The sequence below is a fragment of the Vipera ursinii genome (assembly GCF_947247035.1).
Source record: "Vipera ursinii genome assembly, chromosome: 2".
Classification (NCBI taxonomy): Eukaryota; Metazoa; Chordata; class Lepidosauria; order Squamata; family Viperidae; genus Vipera; species Vipera ursinii.
The window spans coordinates 100,831,912-100,856,832 of NC_139513.1; the positions used below are offsets into that span (position 1 = coordinate 100,831,912).

Sequence of the window (24,921 nt, forward strand, 5' to 3'; positions counted from 1 at the left end):
TGGTATGTAAATTTGGAACCTTTACATTTGGCCTGTGCAAGCTGGGTAGTTTTGGAAGAGGGTGAAAGCAGATAGTAGTGTACAAGATTTCTTATTAACCAACTATTGTTCTTTTAGTTACTCTTTCATTTTGTCAGGACAGATCCAAGCAATGTGACATATGCCATAATCCCATATTCACAATATTTCAGAATAGGAAAACATTTAATGGCTGGTGTTAATACCTTTAACAGCTCACTTCATGGTAGTTTAGCAGATATGTACCACTACAATAGATATTATTCCAGAAATTCTGGTGGATATTTTAAAATTTAAAGGATGCAATTTAGATTCTGCGAGACATTGGTTAATGTCTTATGTCTATTAGGTTGCATTCACATCTGAAATGAATTTATAGTGTGCTAATATTGAGTTGTACACCTGCTGCCCAATGTTAAATTTAGAAGAAACTATAATGCTGGCATGTTTATGAATTGGTGCATCCTCTGCTCTATGTCCATAAACAGCTAAAAATCTGGTATCCAGTATTAATTTCAGGCTACACAAGGCCTGAATTTCAAAGCTAGTTTGAATCCCTTATCTAAATTCTAGTCTAGCTGTTGTATTTGATTCAGTTTAGTGAAGTCTACAAAATAATGAAACATTCTCATGGCTCATGTAAATTGTTAATTTAAGAATACAGTACATGGAATTGCAGATTTGCAAAGCCATGTAATTGTTCCATTATTCTGCATATTTTACTAAATTGAATCAAGTAGAATACATATCAGGTTATCTAGACTTTTAATCTTTTAAATAATGGAAATGTATTTGATAATTAAGTTTCATTTCATTAATTTATTTCCAGAAAGATTTCAGTAGCTCAGTACTTCACGGTAGCTTTTCAGCATGACAATTTTAAAGGAGCAGGGATAGTTGAACAAAGTAATCCTATTTTTCAATACAATATGCAACCCTCATGTACTCTTTTGCTTTTTTTTACTTTTATGAATCTTTCTTCTTAAAAGATGAGAATGTAAGAGTACATTCAGGTGCATAATAAATCAAAGTAAATAGATAAGTAGATAGCAGTGTTCCAATACCTCAGGGGTTGCCATAAAGAAGAGTGGGGTCAACCTATTCTCCAAAGCACCTGAAGGCAGGACAAGAAGCAACAGATGGAAACTAATCAAAGAGAGAAGCAGCCTAGAGCTAGGAAGAAATTTCCTGACAGTTAGAACAATTAATCAGTGGAACAATCTGCCTCCAGAAGTGGTGAATGCTCCAACACTGGAAGTTTTTAAGAAGAGACTGGACAACCATTTGTCTGAAATGGTATAAGGCTTCCTGCCTGAGCAAGGGGTTGGACTAGAAGACCTCCAAAATCCCTTCCAACTCGATGATGATGATGATGACGAAATAGCAAGAATTAAGGGTGTTGTTAGTTGATCATAAAAGTTGTCTTAATCAGATTTATTAGATGAATCAATGAATATCTTTTAAAATAATTGAAATTATTTGTATCCTCTTTAATTTGCATATTTAATCCTATTGTAAAAAGTCTGTGCTATACTCAGTACTGTCGTATTAAAACCAGATTTTCTTCTTGTTTATATTATATTTTCTGAACAATAACAAATCAGTTTTATATTTGCAACATTTTCTTCCCATTTTATATGAAATTGAATTGAAAGCCCAAAGGAGGTAGAACACATATTTTGAATAAATAAATCTATGTACTGAATTTATCTTTGCTTTCTTATGTATATGAAAAGTGATTAGGATTCTAATCCATACAAATAAAACAACCAGTAATTGATTGAATTTATTTAGGAATATTTGTTAGCTTCTCTTCAGCCATAGCGCTCAGACAAGCTTATAAATAAAAGCTTAGAAATAGAATAGAATTAATCAAAAATGCATGCTAAGCATTGAAGTCTAGTTGTTTTTAGCACAGAATGAATGAAAAGGCATATGCAAACAAAAACTTTTTCACTGGAGTTGAGGAAGAAATAATTATAACACCAAGTGAATTTATTATTTAGTTGAAGGTGTAGTGGAGAGTTAATGGAGTGTTGGCTTCCTCTTGTGTGATGCCCAAGCTTTTTTGTTAGTTCTTTTGCAATGTTGTATGTAGGGGCCCCTGACAGAGGTATTGATTGGATGGAGGACAATTGACAGGCAAGAAAGTGATAGGTGAGAAGTTTAAAGAACAAAGATAGTTTACAAAGCAGTATATAATTACCGGTATACTGAAAGGAAGGATAGTTTGCAAGGCTAGGGAACTATGGAAAATATTTTCCATAATTTCCTGGCCTTGCAAACTACCATGCTAGCTAGCATAAGCCAGATGTTTCCTTTTCTTTTCTTATTTTATCCCTGTTGGTTTTGGTTTATAATTTATTATTTCTTCTATGTTCTTTTCATAATGTTGCTTATACCAAAAGGGAAATGATGTATATATGTAAGTATGTATGTCTATGTATAATAAGAATTGTTTGGACTCTCAGGATTGGGAGTGGGGGTTCTGCATGATTGTATTGCATATATTTCTATAATTGAATGTATACTGTCATGGAATCCTTGGAAAGCAGTTTAGAATTTTCTAAAAATAAATAATATAGAAATAAATGAAAAAAGTTCCTTATAAGTTAGTGCACTATAAGGTCATCATACAGCTTTCATTCTAAAATAGTGTAACAGTGTAATACTATAATACTGACAGAAATATTATTTTCCACATATCAACAAGGCAATGTTCATAATTCCAAAACAGTATAACAGGAGTTTTAAAAAAGAACAAAGTAGATTTGTGACTCAACTTTAGTAGCTAAAGTTGAAACCACCAAAGTTATCTTGTAAGCAGAAATACTTCGATGGACATATCCTATCTATTCTCTCAAAAATTTTAAACATTGATGTAATGTTAATTTACATCAATGTTTAACATTGATATAATTGTTTACATGTTTATATTTTACAGGCAAATGGAAAGCTGGCACTCTGCAAAGCAAGAGAAAAAAAAACCCTGAAAAATTGTATGGTATTTACAAAACCTCACCTGTGTGTCACACAAGCACACATTCACAAAATAAAAATGATAAGCTGGTGCTAGGTTGGAAATAACCCACCACTAGTGGGTTAGGATGCTGAGCTTGTCGATTGGAAGGTCGGCAGTTTGGCAGGTCGAATCCTGAGTGCTGTGTAGCAGAGTGAGCGCCTGTTACTCGTCCCAGCTTCTGCCAACCTAGCAGTTCGAAAGCACGTAAAAATGCAAGTAGAAAAATAGGGACCACTGCGGTGGGAAGGTAACAGCGTTCCGTGTGCCTTTGGTGTCTAGTCATGCCGGCCACATGACCACGGAGACGTCCTCGGACAAGCGCTGGCTCTTCGGCTTTGAAACGGAGATGAGCACCGGCCCCTAGAGTCGGAAACGACTAGCATGCATGTGCGGGGGAACCTTTACTTTACCTAAAGATAACCCACCAAAGGCAATGGTAATTTTGGGTATAGAGAGCATCCTTGGAAGATTGGTGAAATAGCAGAAGACAATTTGTCAATTTTGTCTATTTAGATATATTAAAAGTGGCAGTGCTTCATTCTCTCCTCAAGAGCCTGGATTTAACTATCTTAGATAAATACTGCCTAATCACCAATCTTACTTTTGAAAGAAATTTAAAGAGAGAATGGTGCACTTTCAGTGCCCTAAAGGAAGCAGATATGGATATTCTTTGTTCAGAGATCAGTTCCATTCCTTACTTGCCTTGGTGGACTAAATAATAGTAGGAGTCAATGCTTAAGAGAGGGAAGGGCTGACATCCTCTATAGAAGCACAGATGCCGAATAAGGCAGGGAGTTATCAATCTACAATACATTTTACCTTATTGCACAGACAGCTCCTGGATGGTTGTTTTGATTGATTTGATTTATTATATTTATATGCCGCCCTTCTCCCTAAGGACTCAGGGCGGCTCACAACAATAAAAACTAAAAAAGAACATGAAAATACAAAATTTTAAAAAGAATTAAACAGTAGATATGTTCAATACATAGTAATTTAACCCCATAAAACCTTGTGTGCCTTTCTCTGCAGGAGAAGGCTCGTGCCTTCTAGTGCCTTTCATCCAAGTGTTGGCAACTCTTCTTATAGCATACGGATGAAGGTTGCTTATTCAGGATGAAACCAGCACCTCCAACTTTGTCTTACTCTGAGTGGCATTAGAAGGCAAAATAAAGGCAGGTAGTTGATGAAGAACGTCTACAAGGGTGATTGCCCTACATCACGGGTCTGCAACCCGCGGCTCTGGAACCGCATGCGGCTCTTTCAGCCTATTCCTGCAGCTCCCAGTTTACAGACAGAGACAGAGAGGCACTTGTGCTTCCCATTTTGCAGCTCCCAGTGTTTTATTTTCCTCTGGGAAACAGGTCCAAGTGGCTCTTTGAGTGTTTAAGGTTGCCGACCCCTGCCCTAGGTCTTACCACATGTTTTCCCCCTCTACGGGAGATAAAGCTTTGCTTGTAGGCATTCCCAATGCATCCCCCTACCTCTTGTTACAGTTGGCAGAGAGAAAGCATAAAGCTTCAGCTTTCCAGAGAGGGTAGTACTGTATTAGATGTGCTATCACAGACTTCTTTGTTCTATGGAGTTTTGAATGCTAATGTTGTTCCTCAGGTAAAATTAGTCTTTCATTTTTTACAGTGACAACATATGAACTTACCAGTATTTCTGAAAATTAAATACAAAGGAGAATATCACCCTAATAAGACACCTTAAAATATGTTTGATATACTATGATTATAAGTATATATTGGCAGGCAGCATTCATTTGGAGCCTTTGTCTGTTCGGTCAATAAGTCATGTTTAAGTTGCACCAAAGGATTCATTGACACAATTGATTTCAGGGTCACTTGTGTCTCCTTTTAAGAAGTCCCTCAGGATAAATTTACATGAAAACTCATCATGCATACTGAAAAGCCCTTAGATACTTGCCTATAATGAATGTGAATTACACATATTTAGGACTACTAAATTCCCAAGGTACTGCTTGCATATGAAAAACATTTCATGAACTTAGAGGCAAAAAACTTCCAGGTGAAAAAATATTGACAAATTTGCAATTGGGACCAATTAAAAGTTTGCACATTATCACATTACCCACACTGAAACTGATATATTGATATAAAACTATTCATGACTGTTTGGAGGAAAGTTTTCTCCTTAAGCTAACTATACTAAAGCCACTCAACTGAAGGCTCCCAGTATAAGCATAACAGCTACTGCAGCCACCAAATGCATTGGTCTATTTCTGTGTTCAGTACTGCTAGATTCAGTCTGCTATTAGTTTTTTACATTCTAGTTTACCTAAATCTAGTTTCAGTTCAGTATGGCACCAATTACATTTATACGATTGATTTATAAATTTTTACTTGAGTGTTACAGTCTGAGAATGTAAAAAGAAAACCTTGAGGTTGGCTGGGCTATAGAGTTCCTTCTAATGCAGGAGTGTCAAACTGCCAGCCCATGGGCCAGTTTCATCATACCAAAGCCATGCCCACCCCATTGCCAGCAATGCAAAAAGAGTATCGATACGTCATGACATGTCACATGACGTGGCGACTTTGACACCCATGTTCTAATGGAATACTTCTATGTGTTGGAGGCATGTGTCTTGCAGGATCAGGAAAACTGGGCAGGAAAATTGATCCTAATAGATAAGTGTTCTTCTGTTTGCATAAGTTCTTGGTAAAACACTGCAAGTGCCCCTTTTCAGGATCAGAGGAGTACACAGTGTGGCATTTAAAGGAGAGCATTATTCTACTGATGAGAGACTGCTTTTAATCTAGCTGGTTAAATGTGGAGTGTTATTGGGAATTGTTTGTTTATTTTCTTGTTTGTTTTTTACAGACAAAAATTTTTTGCAGTTTATTTAGAAAATGGCCTTGTAGTCTAGAGGGGCAAAGACGTAATTTTGAAGTTCAACAATAAATGGATTTCCCAGGTTTCATTTAATCTGAAAGGAAGACTTTTTTTCCCCTCTAATAGAAGCTGACTAGGAGTTTTGCTCGTTTGTGTGTTTCCTGTCTATGTTATGGGTGTTAAGTTTACCTTATATGCAGCTCTATAGTCATCTATATTGTATTTGTTTCCTGTGTCACATTGCTACTCTATGATTCATCTCTATTGCTCCTGTGATGCATTTCCTGTTCCTGTTGTTGTATTCCCTCTCTCTAAGAAAGGTGGCTTTTGCACAGTGAGGCCTTGTATTGTATTTACTGACTCCACATGAAACATGGTGTCAGAAGCATCTGAATCTGCACTGTCTCCACACATTTGATGCATGCCAGTCTAGCACTTGCGGTCCTGTCCTGGAAGCCAAGCATTTGAAGCCAGAAAACCAGAAAACTGCTAACAGCAGTCCATTGCCTGAGGCAATGAGGATAAGTGGAGATTGCAGCAGAGCTTGAGGATTACTCCCTACCCACGTGCTTACATGACAAACCAGCAGCAGTGCAGGTAGCCACACTGAGAAGGCTTATAGGGAGTGAATGCCTCCATATTTACAAGCATAATTTAACCCTTATAGAGGAGCAAAAGAGTGACACTAAAGCCAGCCTAGATGCCTTAGAATTCTTTTTCAGACCCTCTAAAAATGTCATATATGAGAGAGATATATTTGGCAGCTGTAAGCAAGGTGATCAAACCGGTCAGTCCTGGAGGAGATCAACCCTGACTGCTCTTTAGAAGGCCAGGATAAGGATAAGCTAAAACTCAAATACTTTGGCCACCTAATGAGAAGGAAGGACTCACTGGAGAAGAGCCTAATGCTGGGAAAGATTGAGGGCAATAGAAGAAGGGGACGACAGAGAATGAGGTGGCTGGATGGAGTCACTGAAGCAGTAGGTGTGAGCCTAAATGGACTCCAGAAGACGGTAGAGGACAGAAAGGCCTGGAGGAACGTTGTCCATAGGGTCGCGATGGGTCGGACACGACTTCGCAACTAACAACAACAAAGCAAGAAGAAGGTGAAGCAATAGACAGTTTTGTCACACGGCTAAGAGAAAAAGCTACAAGCTGTGATTATGGCTCTTAAGAGATGAACTTATTCATGATAAAATAGTTCTGGGTATCACTAGTGAAAGCACACACCACCACCTTTTGAGGGAACATAATTTAAATTTACAAGTAGCAATTGAGATACATAGTATCACTGAACTTACTGACAGGATAACTTATTGGAGCAGGATAAACAGATTGATAGTGTCAATGCAGCTTCCAAACAACAGCTAAGCATAAAGAACTATCAGCACAAGCGTCAGCACAAAATTCATCTATACAACTCACCTGGGAGCAACCCAGTATCATGCAAGTACTGTGGCAATGTGCATGTACGAGAGAAAGTGCAGTGTCCTGCATATGGGAAAACCTGCAGAGCATGTGTGAGACCAAATCATTTTCCACAAGTGTGTCTCTCAAGTAAAATGGAAGTGAGAAAGCTGCACACAATTGAGCAAATATCAGATTCTGAGGATGAACACTTGTTTATCACCAATGTGATTTACATAAAAGAATGCATTGGTACTGTAAACTCTAAGAGCAAAAAATGGCTCATAAATTTCAGATTAAACAATATACAGTCATGCTCGAAATTGTTGGCACCCCAGAAATTTTTCCAGAAAATCAAGTATTTCTCACAGAAAAGTATTGCAGGAACACATGTTTTGCTATACACAGGTTTATTCCCTTTGTGTGTATTGGAACACAACAAAAAAGGGAGGATAAAAAGCAAATTGGACATAATGTCAAACAAAACTCCAAAAATGGGCCGGACAAAATTATTGGCACCCTTTCAAAATTGTGGGTAAACAAAATTGTTTCAAGCATGTGATGCTCCTTTAAACTCACCTTGGGCAAGTAACAGGTGTGGGCAATATAAAAATCACACCTGAAAGCAGATAAAGAGAGAAGTTCACTTAGTCTTTGCATTGTGTGTCTGTGTGTGCCACACTAAGCATGGACAACAGAAAGAGGAGAAGAGAACTGTCTGAGGACTTGAGAACCAAAATTTTGGACAAATATCAACAATCTCCAGGTTACAAGTCCATCTCCAGAGATCTAGATTTGCCTTTGTCCACAGTGTGCAACATTATCAAGAAGTTTGCAACCCATGGCACTGTAGCGAATCTCCCTGGTTGTGGACAGAAGAGAAAAATTGATGAAAGGTTGCAACGCAGGATAGTCCAGATGGTGGATAAGCAGCCTCAAACAAGTTCCAAAGGAATGCAAGCTGTCCTGCAGGCTCAGGGAGCATCAGTGTTGGCGCAAACTATCCGTCGACATTTAAATGAAATGAAACACTATGGCAGGAGACCCAGGAGGACCCCACTGCTGACACAGAGATATAAAAAAGCAAGATTACAGTTTGCTAAAATGTACTTGAGTAAGCCAAAATCCTTCTGGGAAAACATCTTGTGGACAGATAAGACCAAGATAGAGCTTTTTGGTAAAGCACATCATTCTACTGTTTACCGAAAACGAAATGAGGCCTACAAAGAAAAGAACACAGTACCTACAGTGAAATGTGGTGGAAGTTCAATGATGTTTTGGGGTTGTTTTGCTGCCTCTGGCACTGGGTGCCTTGAATGTGTGCAAGGCATCATGAAATCTGAGGATTACCAAAGGATTTTGGGTCGCACTGTAGAGCCCAGTGTCAAAAAGCTGGGTTTGCGTCTGAGATCTTGGGTCTTCCAGCAGGACAATGACCCCAAACATAAGTCAAAAAGCACCCAGAAATGGATGGCAAGAAAGCGCTGGAGAGTTCTGAAGTGGCCAGCAATGAGTCCAGATCTGAATCCTATTGAACACCTGTGGAGAGATCTTAAAATTGCTGTTGGGAAAAGGCGCCCTTCCAATAAGAGAGACCTGGAGCAGTTTGCAAAGGAAGAGTGGTCCAAAATTCCGGGTGAGAGGTGTAAGAAGCTTATTGATGGTTATAGGAAGCGACTGATTTCAGTTATTTTTTCCAAAGGGTGTGCAACCAAATATTAAGTTAAGGGTGCCAATAATTTTGTCCGGCCCATTTTTGGAGTTTTGTTTGACATGTCCAATTTGCATTTTTTCCTCCCTTTTTTGTTGTGTTCCAATACATACAAAGGGAATAAACCTGTGTATAGCAAAACATGTGTTCCTGCAATACTTTTCTGTGAGAAATACTTGATTTTCTGGAAAAATTTCTGGGGTGCCAACAATTTCGAGCATGACTGTAATTCAACCCTGCCAACTGTGCTCGGGTGCAACATGATGTCATGAGTTTAAAGGACAAAATGAAACTGGTACCTAGTAGCACCAAACTGAAGTTATATTCAGGGAAACTCATGGAATCATTGGGAATTTTCCAAACCGAATGCAACATACGCGTGTCAAAGCAAAAACATCCAATGTTTGCTGCATGGGGATATTGAAAACAGGATATTCACAAACTTGAATGTGAGATTGTGGAAGCCGATCAGAAACTGCTATTGTCTGGAACAACGTGGGTTTGATGCAGTTCACCATTTCGTCTGAGTTACACAGTGTTGAGATTCATCCCTCAAAATCCTTGGTAAGGCCATTGAAAAAAATGGAAATCCTCCAAGTCTACAATGAGGTATTTGAGGGCCCCATAGTATCTGTTCCAGGGGAGGTTCACTTTGAACTTGATCCTGCCATTTCACCAGTAATGTGCCACATGCAATGTGTCAATAGCCATAAAGCCAAAGGTCAAAGCTCAACTGGACAAGTAAGAAGCTGCAGGACATATTACTTCAGTATCTGAGCCTACTGATTGGATAAGTAACATGGTTGTTATTAGGAAGCCTCAGAAGATCAGAATCTGCATTGATGCCAAGTTTCTGAATATGGCCCTGAAAAAATCACACTTCCTAATGCCAACATTTGATGACATTTTGCACAAACTACCCAAAGCATGAGTTTTCACGCTTGTTGATGCTAGAGATGCCTTTTTACAGTGCAAATGGATGAAAAGAGTAGCTACATGACCACATTCTGGACTCTGGGGGAGAAAGAAATGGCTGAAACTACCCTTTGGAGTTTCTGTAGCACCAGAGGTATATCAACAAAAGCAGCATGAACTTTTGAATAGGCTCAGTGGAACTGAGCCAGTAGCTGATGATATTCTCATAGTTGGCTGTGGTGATACAAATGAAAAAGCTGAGCATGACCATGATTTTAGGCAGATGATGTTGAGGCTCAGTGCAAAGAAATTACAGTTCAAGTGCAAGAAATCCTTGTCCTCACAAGGCTTAAAAGCTGACCCAGATAAGAATAGAGCCATTGTGGACATGCTGCCACATGCCAATGCCAAATTGGTGCAGAGACTTATCAGTTTTGTCACATACTTAGCAAAATTCCTGCCACACCTGTCTGGACAAAAATTTGGTTTGGCACTGGCTTCCCAACCATGACCAGGCAGTAAAGGAGATAAAACGCTTGGTCACCATTGCCCACTGTTGAAATACTATGATATCATAAAGCCTGTTACAATTCAAAGTGACTAAAGCAAAAACATTGGGGAAATACTTCAACCGAGGGCATGGACAGTAGTCTGGCACAGAGACTGATGTCAGGGAGATTAAAGACTTCCTTACCAGGGCCAAATAAGTTGCTTGAGCCCTCTGATACAAGGTGTCCCAGAAAAGTTATGGGTTAAGAGACAAATTTTCAAGCAAGATATGACAAATCAGCCAGAGGTTTGCCAGAATTGAATATTGGTGGACGAGTCCCTATGAAACTACTTCCTGGAGATCAAACAGGCCACTGAAAAATGGGTATCTGTTTACAACAGGTCGTACCAAGCTCCTACCTAGTGGACGTTGATGGAACCTTCTATCATCACAATCGTGTGGATCTGTGTGTGGCTGAGCAGCCTGACTCGCAGCCTGACTCTCCATATCCAGTGGACAGGCCTGACTCACCTGGTGTTCCCGGGCCACACTTACCCACTGGCAATAGGGACTGAACAGTATTGATGCCACAGACAAATTCTAATAACAGTCCTGAGGGAGCCGATATACCTGACACCAGTCAAACGCAGAACTTCCCAGTAAGTGGTGAGAAGAACCCAGCAACCTCAGCGAGGTCAGAGAAACTTAGTACAAAGAGGGCCAGTCTTCACCCGTAGTAGCAGACGTTCACAACCACCCAACAGACTCAACCTATAGGAAGTGTTGTTACTGGTTTTCATCCAAAATTCCATAATATTGTTTGGTTAACATGAAAAGGGTTATGGTTGTTATGTTTACCTTCTATGCAGCTCTATCATTCATCTCTATTGTATTTGTTTCCTGTGTCACATTGCTACTCTATTATTCACAGGGAGGCCTTGTCCTGTATTGTATTTACTGACCCCTACGTAAAACAGTTTACCTTTTTGCTTTGTATGTAGTGGCTGTTTCTTTTAAATTCAGAATCATCTTCCTTTAAGGTAAATGTGACAATTCAAACAATATATTTGCAAACATCTCTTTCTTTGAAAGTGATTCAGAGAACCTGCTCATGTCTTCAAAAGGCTAAGACAAACAACCTTTGGGGACATTTATTATTAGATAAAAAGGAAGGATAATTATAAAAGCAGCTCTTACATCCTTAGGATTCAGAAAGAGATGCTTGTCCATTGTTCACTGAATAATAGTTCACCACCAAATGATTCTTCTAAAAAAATCAAATTCTTCCTGAGCTGTTGCTGACATTAAACATAAAGGAAAATCTTATAGATTATAGTTACTAATGAAATGCATGAAGTCACTTTAAAAGAGCTCACATGATAATGGTTGGTTTTGTGCGTCATTGTTTCCGCTGCTCTATTCCACCAGACAGCAAGAAAGGTGATGGGTCACAAGCTATATAACCAGGCTGCCTCGACTGTTCAGAAAACAGAAAATAAGACTACCAGTTCCTCATACAAGCCTAACCTCAGTCTTCCAAATTAGTTTTACCCAGTGATGACTGTTACAATGAACAGATTTTATAAGGCATGTGAACCAGAGCTATCCTGCTGGCAAATGGTTCTTTCTTTAGCTTATAGTCTCATACTTTAAACATCACGTTGCCTTGTCTTATATATTTGCAATAAGCTTAGTATAGTTTTCTTCTGAAACTGGACTTTGTGAAAATAACACAAAACCAGGTGTCAGTTATTTCTATAGACTAGATAGAACCACTCTCTTTGAAAACATGGTTTTACATTATTGCATATGTTCTAGTGCATTGTTTTAACTGTAAAATAATAAAAATAATGCCTTAAAATGTTGCTATAAAATGTATTTATCTAATTTATCAAATTTCTAGCCCTTTATGTTTTCTGCATTGGTAGTTAAAACTCTACAATATAACAAAAAAATTAAAAACGCTATTGGATTTAAATATAAACAATAATATAAATTGTTGTTGTTGTTAGCTGTGAAATCGTGTCCGACCCATCACAACCCTATGGACAACGTTCCTCCAGGCCTTTCTGTCCTTTACCATCTTCTGGAGTCCATTTAAGCTCACACCTACTGCTTCAGTGACTCCATCCAGCCACCTCATTCTCTGTCGTCCCCTTCTTCTATTGCCCTCAATCTTTCCCAGCATTAGGCTCTTCACCAGTGAGTCCTTCCTTCTCATTAGGTGGCCAAAGTATTTGAGTTTTAACTTCAGGATCTGGCCTTCTAAAGAGCAGTCAGGGTTGATCTCCTCTAGGACTGACCGGTTTGATCGCCTTGCAGTCCAAGGGACTCACAGGAGTCTTCTCCAACACCATAGCTCAAAGGCCTCAATTCTTTGGCGCTCAGCCTTTCTTATGGTCCAACTTTCACTGCCATACATTGCAACTGGGAAGACCATAGCCTTGACTATACGCACTTTTGTTGACAGGGTAATGTCTCTGCTTTTTAGTGTGCTGTCTAGATTTGCCATGGCTTTCCTCCCCAGGAGCAAGCTTCACTTTCTGCCATTTTGATTCATCTAGCCCTGCCTTTCTCATGATGTGCTCTGCATATAGGTTAAATAGGCAGGGTGACAGTATACAGCCTTGCCAGACTCCTTTCCCAATTTTGAACCAATCAGTGGTTCCGTGTCCAGTTCTCACTGTTGCTTCTTGGCCCACATATAGGTTTCTCAAGAGACTAATAAGATGGTCTGGTACGCCCATCTCTTTAAGAACTTGCCACAGTTTGTTATGATCCACACAGTCAAAGGCTTTAGCATAGTCAATGAAGCAGAAGTAGATGTTTTTCTGGAACTCCCTAGCTTTCTCCATGATCCAGCGTATGTTGGCAATTTGATCACTAGTTCCTCTGTCTCTTCAAAATCCTGCCTGTACTTCTGGTAGTTCTCGATCCACATACTGCTGGAGTCTACCTTGTACGATTTTAAGTATTACTTTACTAGCATATGAAATGAGTGCAATGGTGCAATAGTTTAAACATTCTTTGCCACTGCCTTTCTTTGGAATTGGAATGTAAACTGATCTTTTCCAATCCTGTGGCCACTGTTGAGTTTTCCAAATTTGCTGGCAAATTGAGTGTAACACTTTTACTGCATTGTTTTTTAAGATTTTGAATAGCTCAGCTGGAGTACTGTCACCTCCACTAGATTTGTTGTTGCTCAGCTTTTCTAAGGCCCACTTTACCTCACATTTTAGGATGTCTGGCTCAAGGTCAGTGACCACCTCATCGTGGTTATCAGGGATGTTAAGCTCGTTCTTGTATAGTTCTTCTGTGTAATTTTGCCACGTCTTCTTAATCTCTTCTGCCTCTGTTAGGTTCCTGCCATTTTGGTCCTTCATCATGCCCATTTTTTGCATTAAACGTTCCCTTCATCTCTCCAATTTTCTTGAAAAGATCTCTGGTCCTCCCTATTCTATTGTTTTCTTCTATTTCTTTGCACTGTTCATTTAAGAAGGAATTCTGATCTCTTCTAGCTATTCTCTGGAATTCTGCATTCAATTGGACATATATTTCTTTTTCTCCCTTGCCTTTCACTTTCCTCCTTTCCTCACCTATTTGCAAAGCTTCCTCAGACAGCCATTTGCTTTCTTGCATTTCTTTTTCTTTGGGACGGTTTTAGTTGCTACCTCTCGTACAATGTTGCGAACCTCTGTCCATAGTTCTTCAGGCATTCTGTCTATCAGATGTAATTCCTTAAATCTATTTGTCACCTCTACTGTATATTCAACAGGGATATGATTTAATTCATACCTGAGTGGCGTAGTGCTTTTCCCTACTTTCTTCAGTTTAAGCCTAAACTTTTCAATGAGAAGCTCATGGTCTGAGCCACAGTCAGCTCCTGGTCTTGTTTTTACTGACTGTATAGAGCTTTTCCATCTTTGGCTACAGAGCACATAGTCAATCTGATTTCTGTGTTGACCGTCTGGTGATGTCCATGTGTAGAGCCGTCTCTTGGGTTGTTGGAAAAGAGTGTTTGCTATGACCATCGTATTCTCTTGACAAAATTCTATCAGCCTGTGCCCTGCTTCATTTTGTACTCCAAGGCCAAACTTGCCTGTTATTCCAGTTATCTTTTGGCTTCCTACTTTAGCATTCCAATCCCCCATGTTGATAAGGACATCATTTTTTTGTGTTAGTTCTATAAGGTGCTGTAGGGCTTCATAGAATTGTAATTTCATCCTCTTCAGCACTGGTGGTTGGGGCATAGACTTGGACTACTGTGATATTGAATGGTATGTCTTGGATTAGAACTGAGGTCATTCTGTCATTTTGGGGATTGTATCCCAGTATTGCTTTTCCTACTCTTTTATTGACTATAAAGGCTACTCCATTTCTTCTGAGGGATTCTTGCCCGCAGTAGTATACCTGATGGTCATCTGAATTAAATTCACCCATTCCTGTCCATTTTAGTTCTCTGATTCCTATGATGTCGATGTTCAGTCTTGTCATCTCTTGTTTGACCATGTCCAGCTTTCCTTGATTCATGGATCTTACATTCCAGGTTCCCATGGAGAATAAATCTTTACAGCATCGGACTTTCCTTTCATCACCAGATACATCCACAGCTAAGCTTCCTTTCGGCTTTGGCCCAGTCGCTTCATTCTTTCTGGCGCTAATAGTACTAGCCCTCTGCTCTTCCCCAGTAGCATATTGGATGCCTTCCGACCTGAGGGGCTCATCTTCCAGCGTCATATCTTTTTGCCTTTTGGTATTGTCCATGGGGTTTTCATGGCAAAGATACTGAAGTGGGTTTCCATTTCTTTCTCCAGTGGATCACATTTTGCCAGAACTCTCTGCTATGACTTGTCCGTCTTAGGTGGCCCTGCACGGCATAGCTCATAGCTTCATTGAATTACGCAAGCCTCTTTGCCACAACAAGGCAGTAATCCATGAAGGGGAATATAAATTGGTTGTTAATAACTAGTAGCACTAGTATGTGATGTAGCCAGTTTGTCTTTAAACAAGGTAAATCTCTCCTTTAATCATGAGGACATAATGTCCTCTTTAGTAGAATTACTTCATAAATGAAGTAATGCAGGCTAATTTCTTTGAACGTGGAATGACTAGGAGCCTATTAAATGGAATAGAATTTACTGGGAATGCAAAAATGAAAGAAATATAATAAAAGGATCCTAAGTATAATTTACAGAATAGCAGATAAAAATGGGGTTAAAAATGTTAATGGATTTTATGGGTTTCCTATCTGCAATTAAATTTCTGGTTTCCCCTGTTCAAGTATGTAGCATTTTAAAATAAAAGCAGATGTCCTAAAGAAATTTAAATGAGAACAGGTTGGATGCTCTGCTGGCACAGTGATGCCACATGTTGCATTTGTTCTGAAACTGATATGCTAGAAATCATTGGAAGAATGGGCAGTAATGTGATTATTTTTTTAAAAAAATGAAATATTCAGAAGTATGGCATGAATTCAACATGAATAATAATTGTGAAGCAGAAAATACCACTGCCATACCAAAAAATAATAATAATAAAATTCTGTTTTATTAGCAGTGGGTTTTGTTTTTTTCTGGTCTACCAATTTTTTTCCAACTTAATGAGTGAGTGTGTAGTTTTGAATTTATTTAGTAATATTATGTCTACACAATTCAAATGCTCGTTGTTATATCTTTGGTTCTTTAACAGTTACGGCCAATACATGACACTCATCTTGTTCCTCATACATTCTTTTGTTCAACAAAGTATAGCCTTTTCTTTTTCTGCCTTTCAATTATATCATACAGAAGACCTTACAAGGAAACTTCACCCCATGGGGCTTTTCAGATTAAGAAGTGTTGGCGGACATGAAGGCTGCAGAGTGATGGAAAGTTGTGCAACTAATACTAGCAGTAATTCAGTAGCATCTCTTGCCACTTCCATCAATAAAAGAGGCTCAAAAACACCACCAGGAGAAATTGGAAAGAAATTCTCAAAGGAAAAAAAAACTTCCCTGAGAAAGAAGAACTAGATCACAGATGCCTCTTTCCTGTTGGAAGAAAAGTGAAATATTGCAATTCAGATTTCAGCATAACCCTGGAAATTAAATTGGTTCCATTCTTTTAGTTTTGTTTCAGCTATTGTTCACCCGTTTGTTGCCAGTGCAAACATGCTTGCATTTATCTTACACAAAACATATGTTAAATAATGCTGCCTGCGAATCTGTTTCCTCTTACAGAAATTTAAGTAATAACAAGATCAAAGAGATCCGTGAAGGCACTTTTGATGGGGCAGCGGGAGTGCAGGAACTGATGTTGACAGGGAATCAGCTGGAATCTGTGCACGGACGAATGTTTAGAGGTCTCACAGGACTCAAGACGCTGTATGTATAAAATCTGTTTGTTCTTTTAGATGTGGAGGAGAGAGAAGCGAAGGAACGCTGCCTGTTGTGAATGAATAAATGCAGTGTCAGGGAAACGATCGGAAATGAAGAGGAAAGTTTTACATATCATCAATTTCCCCAAATCAGTTGAATGGATTATTAAAACTGTTGCAATTATTTCCTGTGTTGAATTTTCCTACTGTTTCATTTTGTTGCCTGTCCTACTCTGTACACCGCTCCGAGTCCCTCGGGAGAAGGGCGGTTTATAAAAACAAACAAACAAACAAATAAATAAATAAATAAATAAATTTCTGGCAAACTTCAATATCACTTATTGGCACAAATGAAACTCTCATTCTCGAGTGCATCAGTACTTGAGAAACTATCTCTGTTTCCAGAATGCCCTTTTCTTCTGTGTTTTTTTTAACCCTGGGTCAATTGTTCCATGCATTCAATAGAAATTAGCTTGGATTGATTAATTGACTGTTTGCCTTTTACGTGGTTGCCCATCAGACACTGATTTTCAAATGGCTGACAAAAAAGAAAAAGGAAGTAAAAACCAACAAAACAAAACAAAGCATATCATTAACATGAAGACTGTATATTAAGAATAGTTCGTGTATATATATAAATTGAACTAGATGGAAGCCTCTGGCTAAACTTGCTGATGTTGGAAAGCAAAATAGAGTTAGATCTGTTTACTTGGAAAAGAGATCACCAGAAATCACAGGGCTGTAGGGAAGATAGACTGGGAAGTCAAAATACATTCCACAGGAAAGCAGGGGATGATCATTTCCATATTGCTACTAAGAAAATCACAATGAATGGATTTTCTTTTCTTTTTTATATATGAGTTGAGTCACAGGTAGACAAGTTTTATTGTTTTCAATCTCCTGATGATCATTTCTCCACAGTATTAGAGACAAAAATGAGAGCTTACAGTTCCATGGCAGTCAGAATACATATGTAATAGTGCACATGAAAGATTTTCTTCTGCAGACTCATTTAAGCAATGTAAGATAGGTTGAGAGAAATTTAAAGGGTTTATGTGCTGATTACTCACCACTCGGAGGCTCCAACTGGTGCAGAATGCAGCCGCGTGAGTTGTGTTGGGGGTCTCCCGATACTCCCATATTACACCTCTGCTCCGTGAGCTGCATTGGCTTCCAGTTGCCTTCCGGGTGAGATTCAAGGTGCTGGTAATGACCTATAAAGCCCTACATGGCATGGGTCCGGAGTACCTAAGGGAGCACCTGCGGCCAGCATCAACTTCCCTCTGCCCAGTGCGTTCCCACAGAGAGGGCCTCCTCAGGGTGCCACCGGTCAGAGAATGCCGACTGGTGGCCCCCAGGGAGAGGGCGTTCTCTGTCGGCGCGCCTGAACTTTGGAACCATTTACCGGTTGAGCTCCGGACGGCTCTCGACCTTCGCTCCTTCCGACGTGATCTAAAAACTTATTTATTTGAACAAGCCGGCCTGGTCTGATGGGTTTTGGGTTTTAATTACTGTTTTTAAGTAATTTATTGTATTCGGGCACAATGGTTTAATCTGTTTTTAATTTTTGTATTCTGTATTTTTGGTATTTATTGCCCTGTACACCGCCCTGAGTCCTTCGGGAGAAGGGCGGTATACAAATTAAATTAAATAAATAAAATAATTAAAAATAAACTTAATAATTCCTGAACTATTGCTGAATCCTACCTTACATTTGAGTGAAAATAGAAGTCCCCCCACATATTTCCAAGCCAACTTACTTTACTTTTTCCAGGAAATCTGGATACGCTGGTCAATTCTTAAGCAGCCTTGTCCCACAAAATAATCCCCTTTCCGTGTTTTTCTCTACCTCCTTCCAACATCAATTCAGTAAGTGTAATTTTATGTTTGAATCCTTTCAGGATGCTCAGAAGCAACATGATCAGTTGTGTAAACAATGAAACATTTACAGGACTGAGCTCAGTAAGGTTACTCTCTTTGTATGACAATCGCATTACTACAATAACTCCAGGAGCCTTCAGTACACTTGTTTCTTTATCTACAATGTAAGTCATCTGTTATAACTTAAGATCTTGCATTTACTTTATTGTCATTGCTTTCATTTAATTATGTGAAACCCCCTCCCCCCCCCAAAAAATGGAATAATCCTGGAGAACATTCCAGAGCTTCATGCATGTTGCCTTAATAATTTTCAAAGTAAAGGAAGATTTTAAGTGGCGATTAATGTTCTTGTTCTCATGCTGCAGCTATGAGGCCTAATAGGGAGAAGACGTAGTCTTGGCAACTTTGAGATGTGTGGACTTCAACTCTCAGAATTCCCTATCCAGCATGAATTCTGGGAATTGAAGTCCACATATCTTAAAGTTTTTAAGTTTGAAAAACACTGTTTTAAAGAGTATCCTAGAAAAGACAAAGTCCAAACTGGATGAGAAAGTGAGGGCTTCCTAATTCAAGTATTAATTACTACAGCTGTTGCATTTGGGGGTGGATAGTCTCTTATAATTAAGATTAAGGATCCTGGTTTATTAAATGATGAACAAATGAGCTCATTTCTGTTTGTGAAAGTGTTTCTTTTTTCCAAAGATATCCAAAAGGGTATGATGAGCACCATGTTCAGCATTTCCCCTTTCCCTTAGCAGCTATATTGGGTATTACTGTTACCATCCAGCTTTGCACTTGGTCCTTGGTGTGCCTGAAAAAAGGGATATTCACTGAGGCCTGATCCTTGATAAACTGAGCAAAATTGTTTTATGGGCCAAATCAGTTTTCCTGGCTCACAGAAATACTGTAGTATAACTGTTCCATTACAAGCATCATTTGAATTTTAATTTCATGACTCAGATCCTTCAGGCCTTTTACTAATCCTCTACCACAGTTCCAATGGCTTTTCTTCTGGTTTACTTTTTTCGTGTGTATTAAGAGTCTTTGAAGTGTTCTATTTGTATGCCTTATCATTCTTTACTTTAATTGCCACTTAAGTATTCTCACATTTCTTTCAATTTTTAACTTGGCAGAACCTGTATTTATTTTCCCTGCCCTTCTAAGCTTACTCCCTTCATTTGGGTTTTAGACAGACCTTGTGTCCTGCACCACAATCATTAAAAACTAAAAAGAGCTAGGTAATTACAATCCCAACAATGACATTTGCAGAAGAAAGAATAGAGACCTTTGATCTTTTTTCTTGGTTTGGTTAGAATAAATTAAAGTGGATAGTGATGGTTCAGTTTTGAGATATTCATGGCATTTTGTTCATGTCCAACCAGATGCAAATCTGTGTGTGTGTGTGCGCGCGCGTGCATGCGCTTTATACCACATATAAAAAGAGGACAAAATCACTGAAAATTCTAGTGTGGACATGGTTTCCCTTCTGAATCATGTTAGGTTTCTTTTTCTCAAATTTAATCAGTTTTTTAATCCACAGATGTAAATGCAAGCATGCCATTTGTAGCAAAGAACTATCATCCAGCTGGATTATAATAGTTAACCTCTGTTAACTGGGAGAGGGTTCCTTTTACCTGAAATGTAATTACGAATAATTAGCTACTTTTCAGAAAACTTCATTTCTCTACATTATGTGATATTTCTGTAATTGTTATGAGAGACACACTTGATCATCCAGAGTATAAATTTCCACAGTCCCAGTCTGCATGCTAGATACAGCAAAATATTTTTTTAATAATGCTACATCTAATAGTTCCTTTGAGTTTTGCACGATAAAGTGCATTATTGTCTGTTACTTTAAATCATATTGGCTGTTTGGTATTTCAGTAGCAGAAAGATCAATAATTTTACTCTGAAAACTGGTTTAGCTTTGCCTTAATGTCAAAAAAATTCAATAACTATTTATTTATATGCAGCCCAAATTCCCAACTCATCTTAAGCTATTATTTTAACTGAAGTTATCTATTTGAGGCTATGAAGCTAAATTGACTAAAATATTTCATGTGATATGCCTCATCCCCTTTTAGGTCATATTTCAGAAACTGCTATATGCTTTTCAAGATAACCAAACTGAATTGCACATTACTTTAAAAGTGTTACTAGCAGCCTTTCCTTCCTTCCTTCCTTCCTTCCTTCCTTCCTTCCTTCCTTCCTTCCTTCCTTCCTTCCTTCCTTCCTTCCTTAAAAAATGCTGGTTGGGTAACTTATAATTTATAAGACTGAACCTGAGGTAAGGAACCTATGCCTCACCTGATGTTGCTGAATTACAGCTCCCAGCATTCCTCTCCATTGCTCCTGTTCTTGTGACTGTTCAAAATTGTAATTTAGCAACACCTGAAAGGCACCGATTTCTAAGCCACTCCTAGATTATTATTGTTGTTCATCATAAGAAGACGCTTTGGTTATTGAAAAAAATCTCTTTAAAATGATATGGCACTAACATTCACATATCAGATTCAACTTGTATTCTTTGGAGCTTCTGAGACTGATCAGACCGTCTTCATATGATGCAGAGGCATCTGTGGGGTGAAAGCAGTGTCACACTAATTCAACGCAAGCTCTGCCCCCTTTATATTGGCATTGTGATGTTGCACAGATGTCTGAAAGGGATTGAGCTTACAGTATGGTACTGTAAAACAACTGGATCCTGCAGAGAGCTTTGATGTAATGTACTTAGACTTATCCCTGCATAACCATTAGATCCTGGCACAAAATTCTGTTGCAGCCAGGAGGGATCTGAAGGACACAATCCTTTCATAATATGAATTAATTAACTGTTTAATATATGCATTAGTGAATAAATAGGTACCAACATTGTATTCCAAAAGTAAGTTTAGAGGTGTTTAAATTGGGGAAATTGGGAAGTAAAATTAAGCCACAACTCTGCTGTCCTGATCAAAAACAAACAACCTTGCTGTTTCTTCCATTCATGCATCCATACAACACAGAAACACAAAGCAAGAACTTTTGTTTACAGGATTACATTATTTAGCTACAGCTAAGTATTTCCATTTTTAAATATATTATAGATTGACCTAGTACATGATAAGAAACCTAATGAGAACAGAATTTGTTAGTCAGGTGTAGTTGTTTTTTTCTTTTTTATGACTTGTTTCTGAGAAAAAAATCAAAACAAAAAAAACCCTGTTAGGCACACAGATTCCATTGTAAAATTATTTTATTACCAGAAGTTTCCTACTTGAATATCAATTAGCTTTTGAAAAATCTATGTCTTGATTTCTTCAATAGCTGACTGCATTTTTTTTCTCATTTTGCATCTAGTAATTTGCTATCTAATCCATTTAACTGCAACTGCCACTTAGCATGGTTGGGGAAATGGTTAAGGAAGAGAAGGATTGTCAGTGGAAATCCACGTTGCCAGAAACCCTTCTTCTTAAAGGAGATTCCCATTCAAGATGTTGCTACACAGGATTTCACATGTGATGGTAAGCACATTTCTAGAACATGAATATGAGATCCATATTAGATCTGTCAATAGTTATAACCATGATATTTCATCCAGATATGAATGTACGGTATATACTCAGAGATGAAGCTTTCCTCCATAGACAGGCTAGAAGAAATTGTATCCCCAGTCTAGGACTTCTTTTCTCCTTTAGGTCTCAGCAAGGGAAAATAGACAAATGATAGTAGGAAGCAGGGATTTAAGTGACTTCTCTTCTTGACATCATCAAGAACTTTAAGAATTTGGGGAGAGTTATTAACCATTGGCCTGCATTCAAAATCCCACTCTTGGGAAACAGCCGGAGGGATTAATTGATTTGTGCCATCAAGCTACTCTTAGCGACCATATACCTGTAGAGAAATCTTCTCCAGTATGACCTTTTCCCAGATAGGCCTAGTAGGTTTTCCAGTATTGCACCCCTTACTGCTATAATTGGATCCACCCTCTTCACTACTGGCCTCTTTTTCTCTTTCGATCTTTCCCATCAGTTTAGACTTTGCTAAAGAGCTACTGTATTTCAGTAGGTTTGAAATACATGTGTCCAAAACTGGTTGATCTTGACATGATTGACACAGTTGGAGGTCTTTGTATAATCATTGATTATATCAATTTACCTTGACTTATTTTTGGCGTTTGTTTCTCAGATAGCCAGTGTACATTGTCAGTAATGTCTTTTTTTTTCTTCAGCTTCTTTTACCAGTACCTTTCCATGTTGGATTCTAATCTACATTGGATTACCCTAAGCATTATTTTAACATTAAGGATACTGTACAGTAGTTTTCACATACTCTTAAATCTTCTTTCTTTGGAATTGGCATTAGGATGATTTCTTCCAATCTGTTGGCCAATGTATTGTTCTTTAGATTTTCTAGCATAGTTTAGCTAGAACCTTTGCTAGTTCTTCTACTCTTGCTTGCTGTACTTTTGTACAGATTTCAACATGCCTGTTGCCTTCCAGCTTGGTCATGAACTGAGTGCTAATCCAATTTCATCTTCTAGTGAAAAGCCTTAACACTTTTGAAATGAAAAAATTGGAACCAACATTCCAAATCCTGCACCTAAGAGTACAAAACACAGACTTTGATTCTGCAGTATTATTTGGTCGCCGTTTATTTTAATTACCTCTTTTAATGGAAATCCGAACGGTTGCCAGCACAATAAAAGACTATAGTCTGTTCATTTTATTAGACCCAGTCAAGCATTGAAGTCATTGTTCAAAACTAAAGCCAATGACCTTACAGCATTGCGAGTCCTGCTCAATTGAAACAATGAAAATAATTTTGAGAATACTCACCAAATGGCAGGTAGATAATTCTCTGGAGTGTGAAACATTTAAATTGTTTTTTTTAATTGGCTGCCTTTAAAGATTGTTCAACAATTTTTTGTAGGCATGTTTAGATATTACCATTTGCCTATATCCAGTGCTTTGTGAACCCACATGGTAATTTTGGGAGAAAGCCATGACTTAATAGTCTTAACTGAAAGGCTTACTTTCATAGCAGGAACTCTCTTGCTCTCCAACTGTGAGGTTTAATTTGTTTTATAAAATCCGCTTTGTACAAATGAACACCCATGTTTCAGCTATTAGGTATTTTTATGCACATGCACGTGGATCTCCAATTCTTAGTGGAAACATAGCTGATCTTGTTGTTTGATGCTTATTAGGATTGTTAAAAACAGCAAGACTCATGATTTAAAAATTAAGGAATGCATCATATTAATATTGAAAAAGTCTGACATGTTGAATAAATTGTTCACCATGTCAGGAAACAAATGGATGTTTTACAGAGGCTTTTTTTAAAGGATAAACAGAGTAAATATTTTAGAATAATTCAGATCTGTATATTAGTCAATACACTACAGCACCAAGTAAATGATCCATCATAAGCACATTTTTTTTTCCTTTTGGTCAACTTAAATACAATGTTTTTCCCCCCAACATAGTCAAATATAGCATTTTGCTGTCAGTTGCAAGATGACAGCAATTGTGCCTTTGATTTCATGGGTGTGAGTGAGTAAGTAAATATTGAAAATTAAAATGATTCAAGTCCCAAATTGACTTAATGCAGGTAGACATTTTTTTAAGATTTAATTTAAAATGCAAATTTAAAGGGATTCAGTGGGTAAAATTTTGGTAGGCTCATAGGCACATATCTGCTGATTTACCTTTTGAGGGCTAAATCAATCATCCTTAGCAATAATGTAAATAGAAATAGAAATACAAAGAGTCCATGCTGGTTTAAGAAGCTGAGCTGGTGGGAGCATTTAGCTAACAGGTTTTTTATATAGACACCCAGTTTAGTATAGTCCTGCTTTTCGCACAAAGCGAGCTGGATAACTTTGCACCAGTCACTTTCTCTTAGCCCTAGGAAGAAGGGAATGGCAAACCACTTCTGAAAAACCTTGCCAATAAAACTGCAGGGATTTGTCCAGATAGTCTCTGAGAATCAAACACAATTGAACAGAATAAAAAAAATAGTCATATTTTTTTCTCATGGAAACAGTTTTTATTTCCTAAGGGCATTGGTCTATCTCCCTAGCCATCTTCTTGACATGCAAACAATATATTATTATTATTATTTATTTATTAATTTAATTTATATACCGCCCTTCTCCCGGAGGAGAAGGGTGAACAGTGAACAGGGCAATACATAAAAACTAGATACAAAAATTAAAAATTATTAAAACGTGATTAAACAATGCCCATAATAAATTAATACAGATTAAAAATTGAAGTTCAT

General features: G+C 38.1%; 1 protein-coding gene across 1 annotated transcript in view; it reads left to right on the forward strand.

The window, feature by feature from the left end:
* Positions 1-24,921, forward strand: part of SLIT3 (slit guidance ligand 3) — a gene marked incomplete at its 3' end in the record, with an annotated part of 545,814 nt that overhangs the window by 393,264 nt on the left and 127,629 nt on the right. The window contains exons 17-19 of the mRNA XM_083351312.1: positions 16,637-16,780; positions 18,675-18,818; positions 21,997-22,160. Of these exons, the coding sequence (XP_083207438.1) occupies positions 16,637-16,780; positions 18,675-18,818; positions 21,997-22,160 (452 nt within the window). The remainder of the gene's footprint in view (positions 1-16,636; positions 16,781-18,674; positions 18,819-21,996; positions 22,161-24,921) is intronic.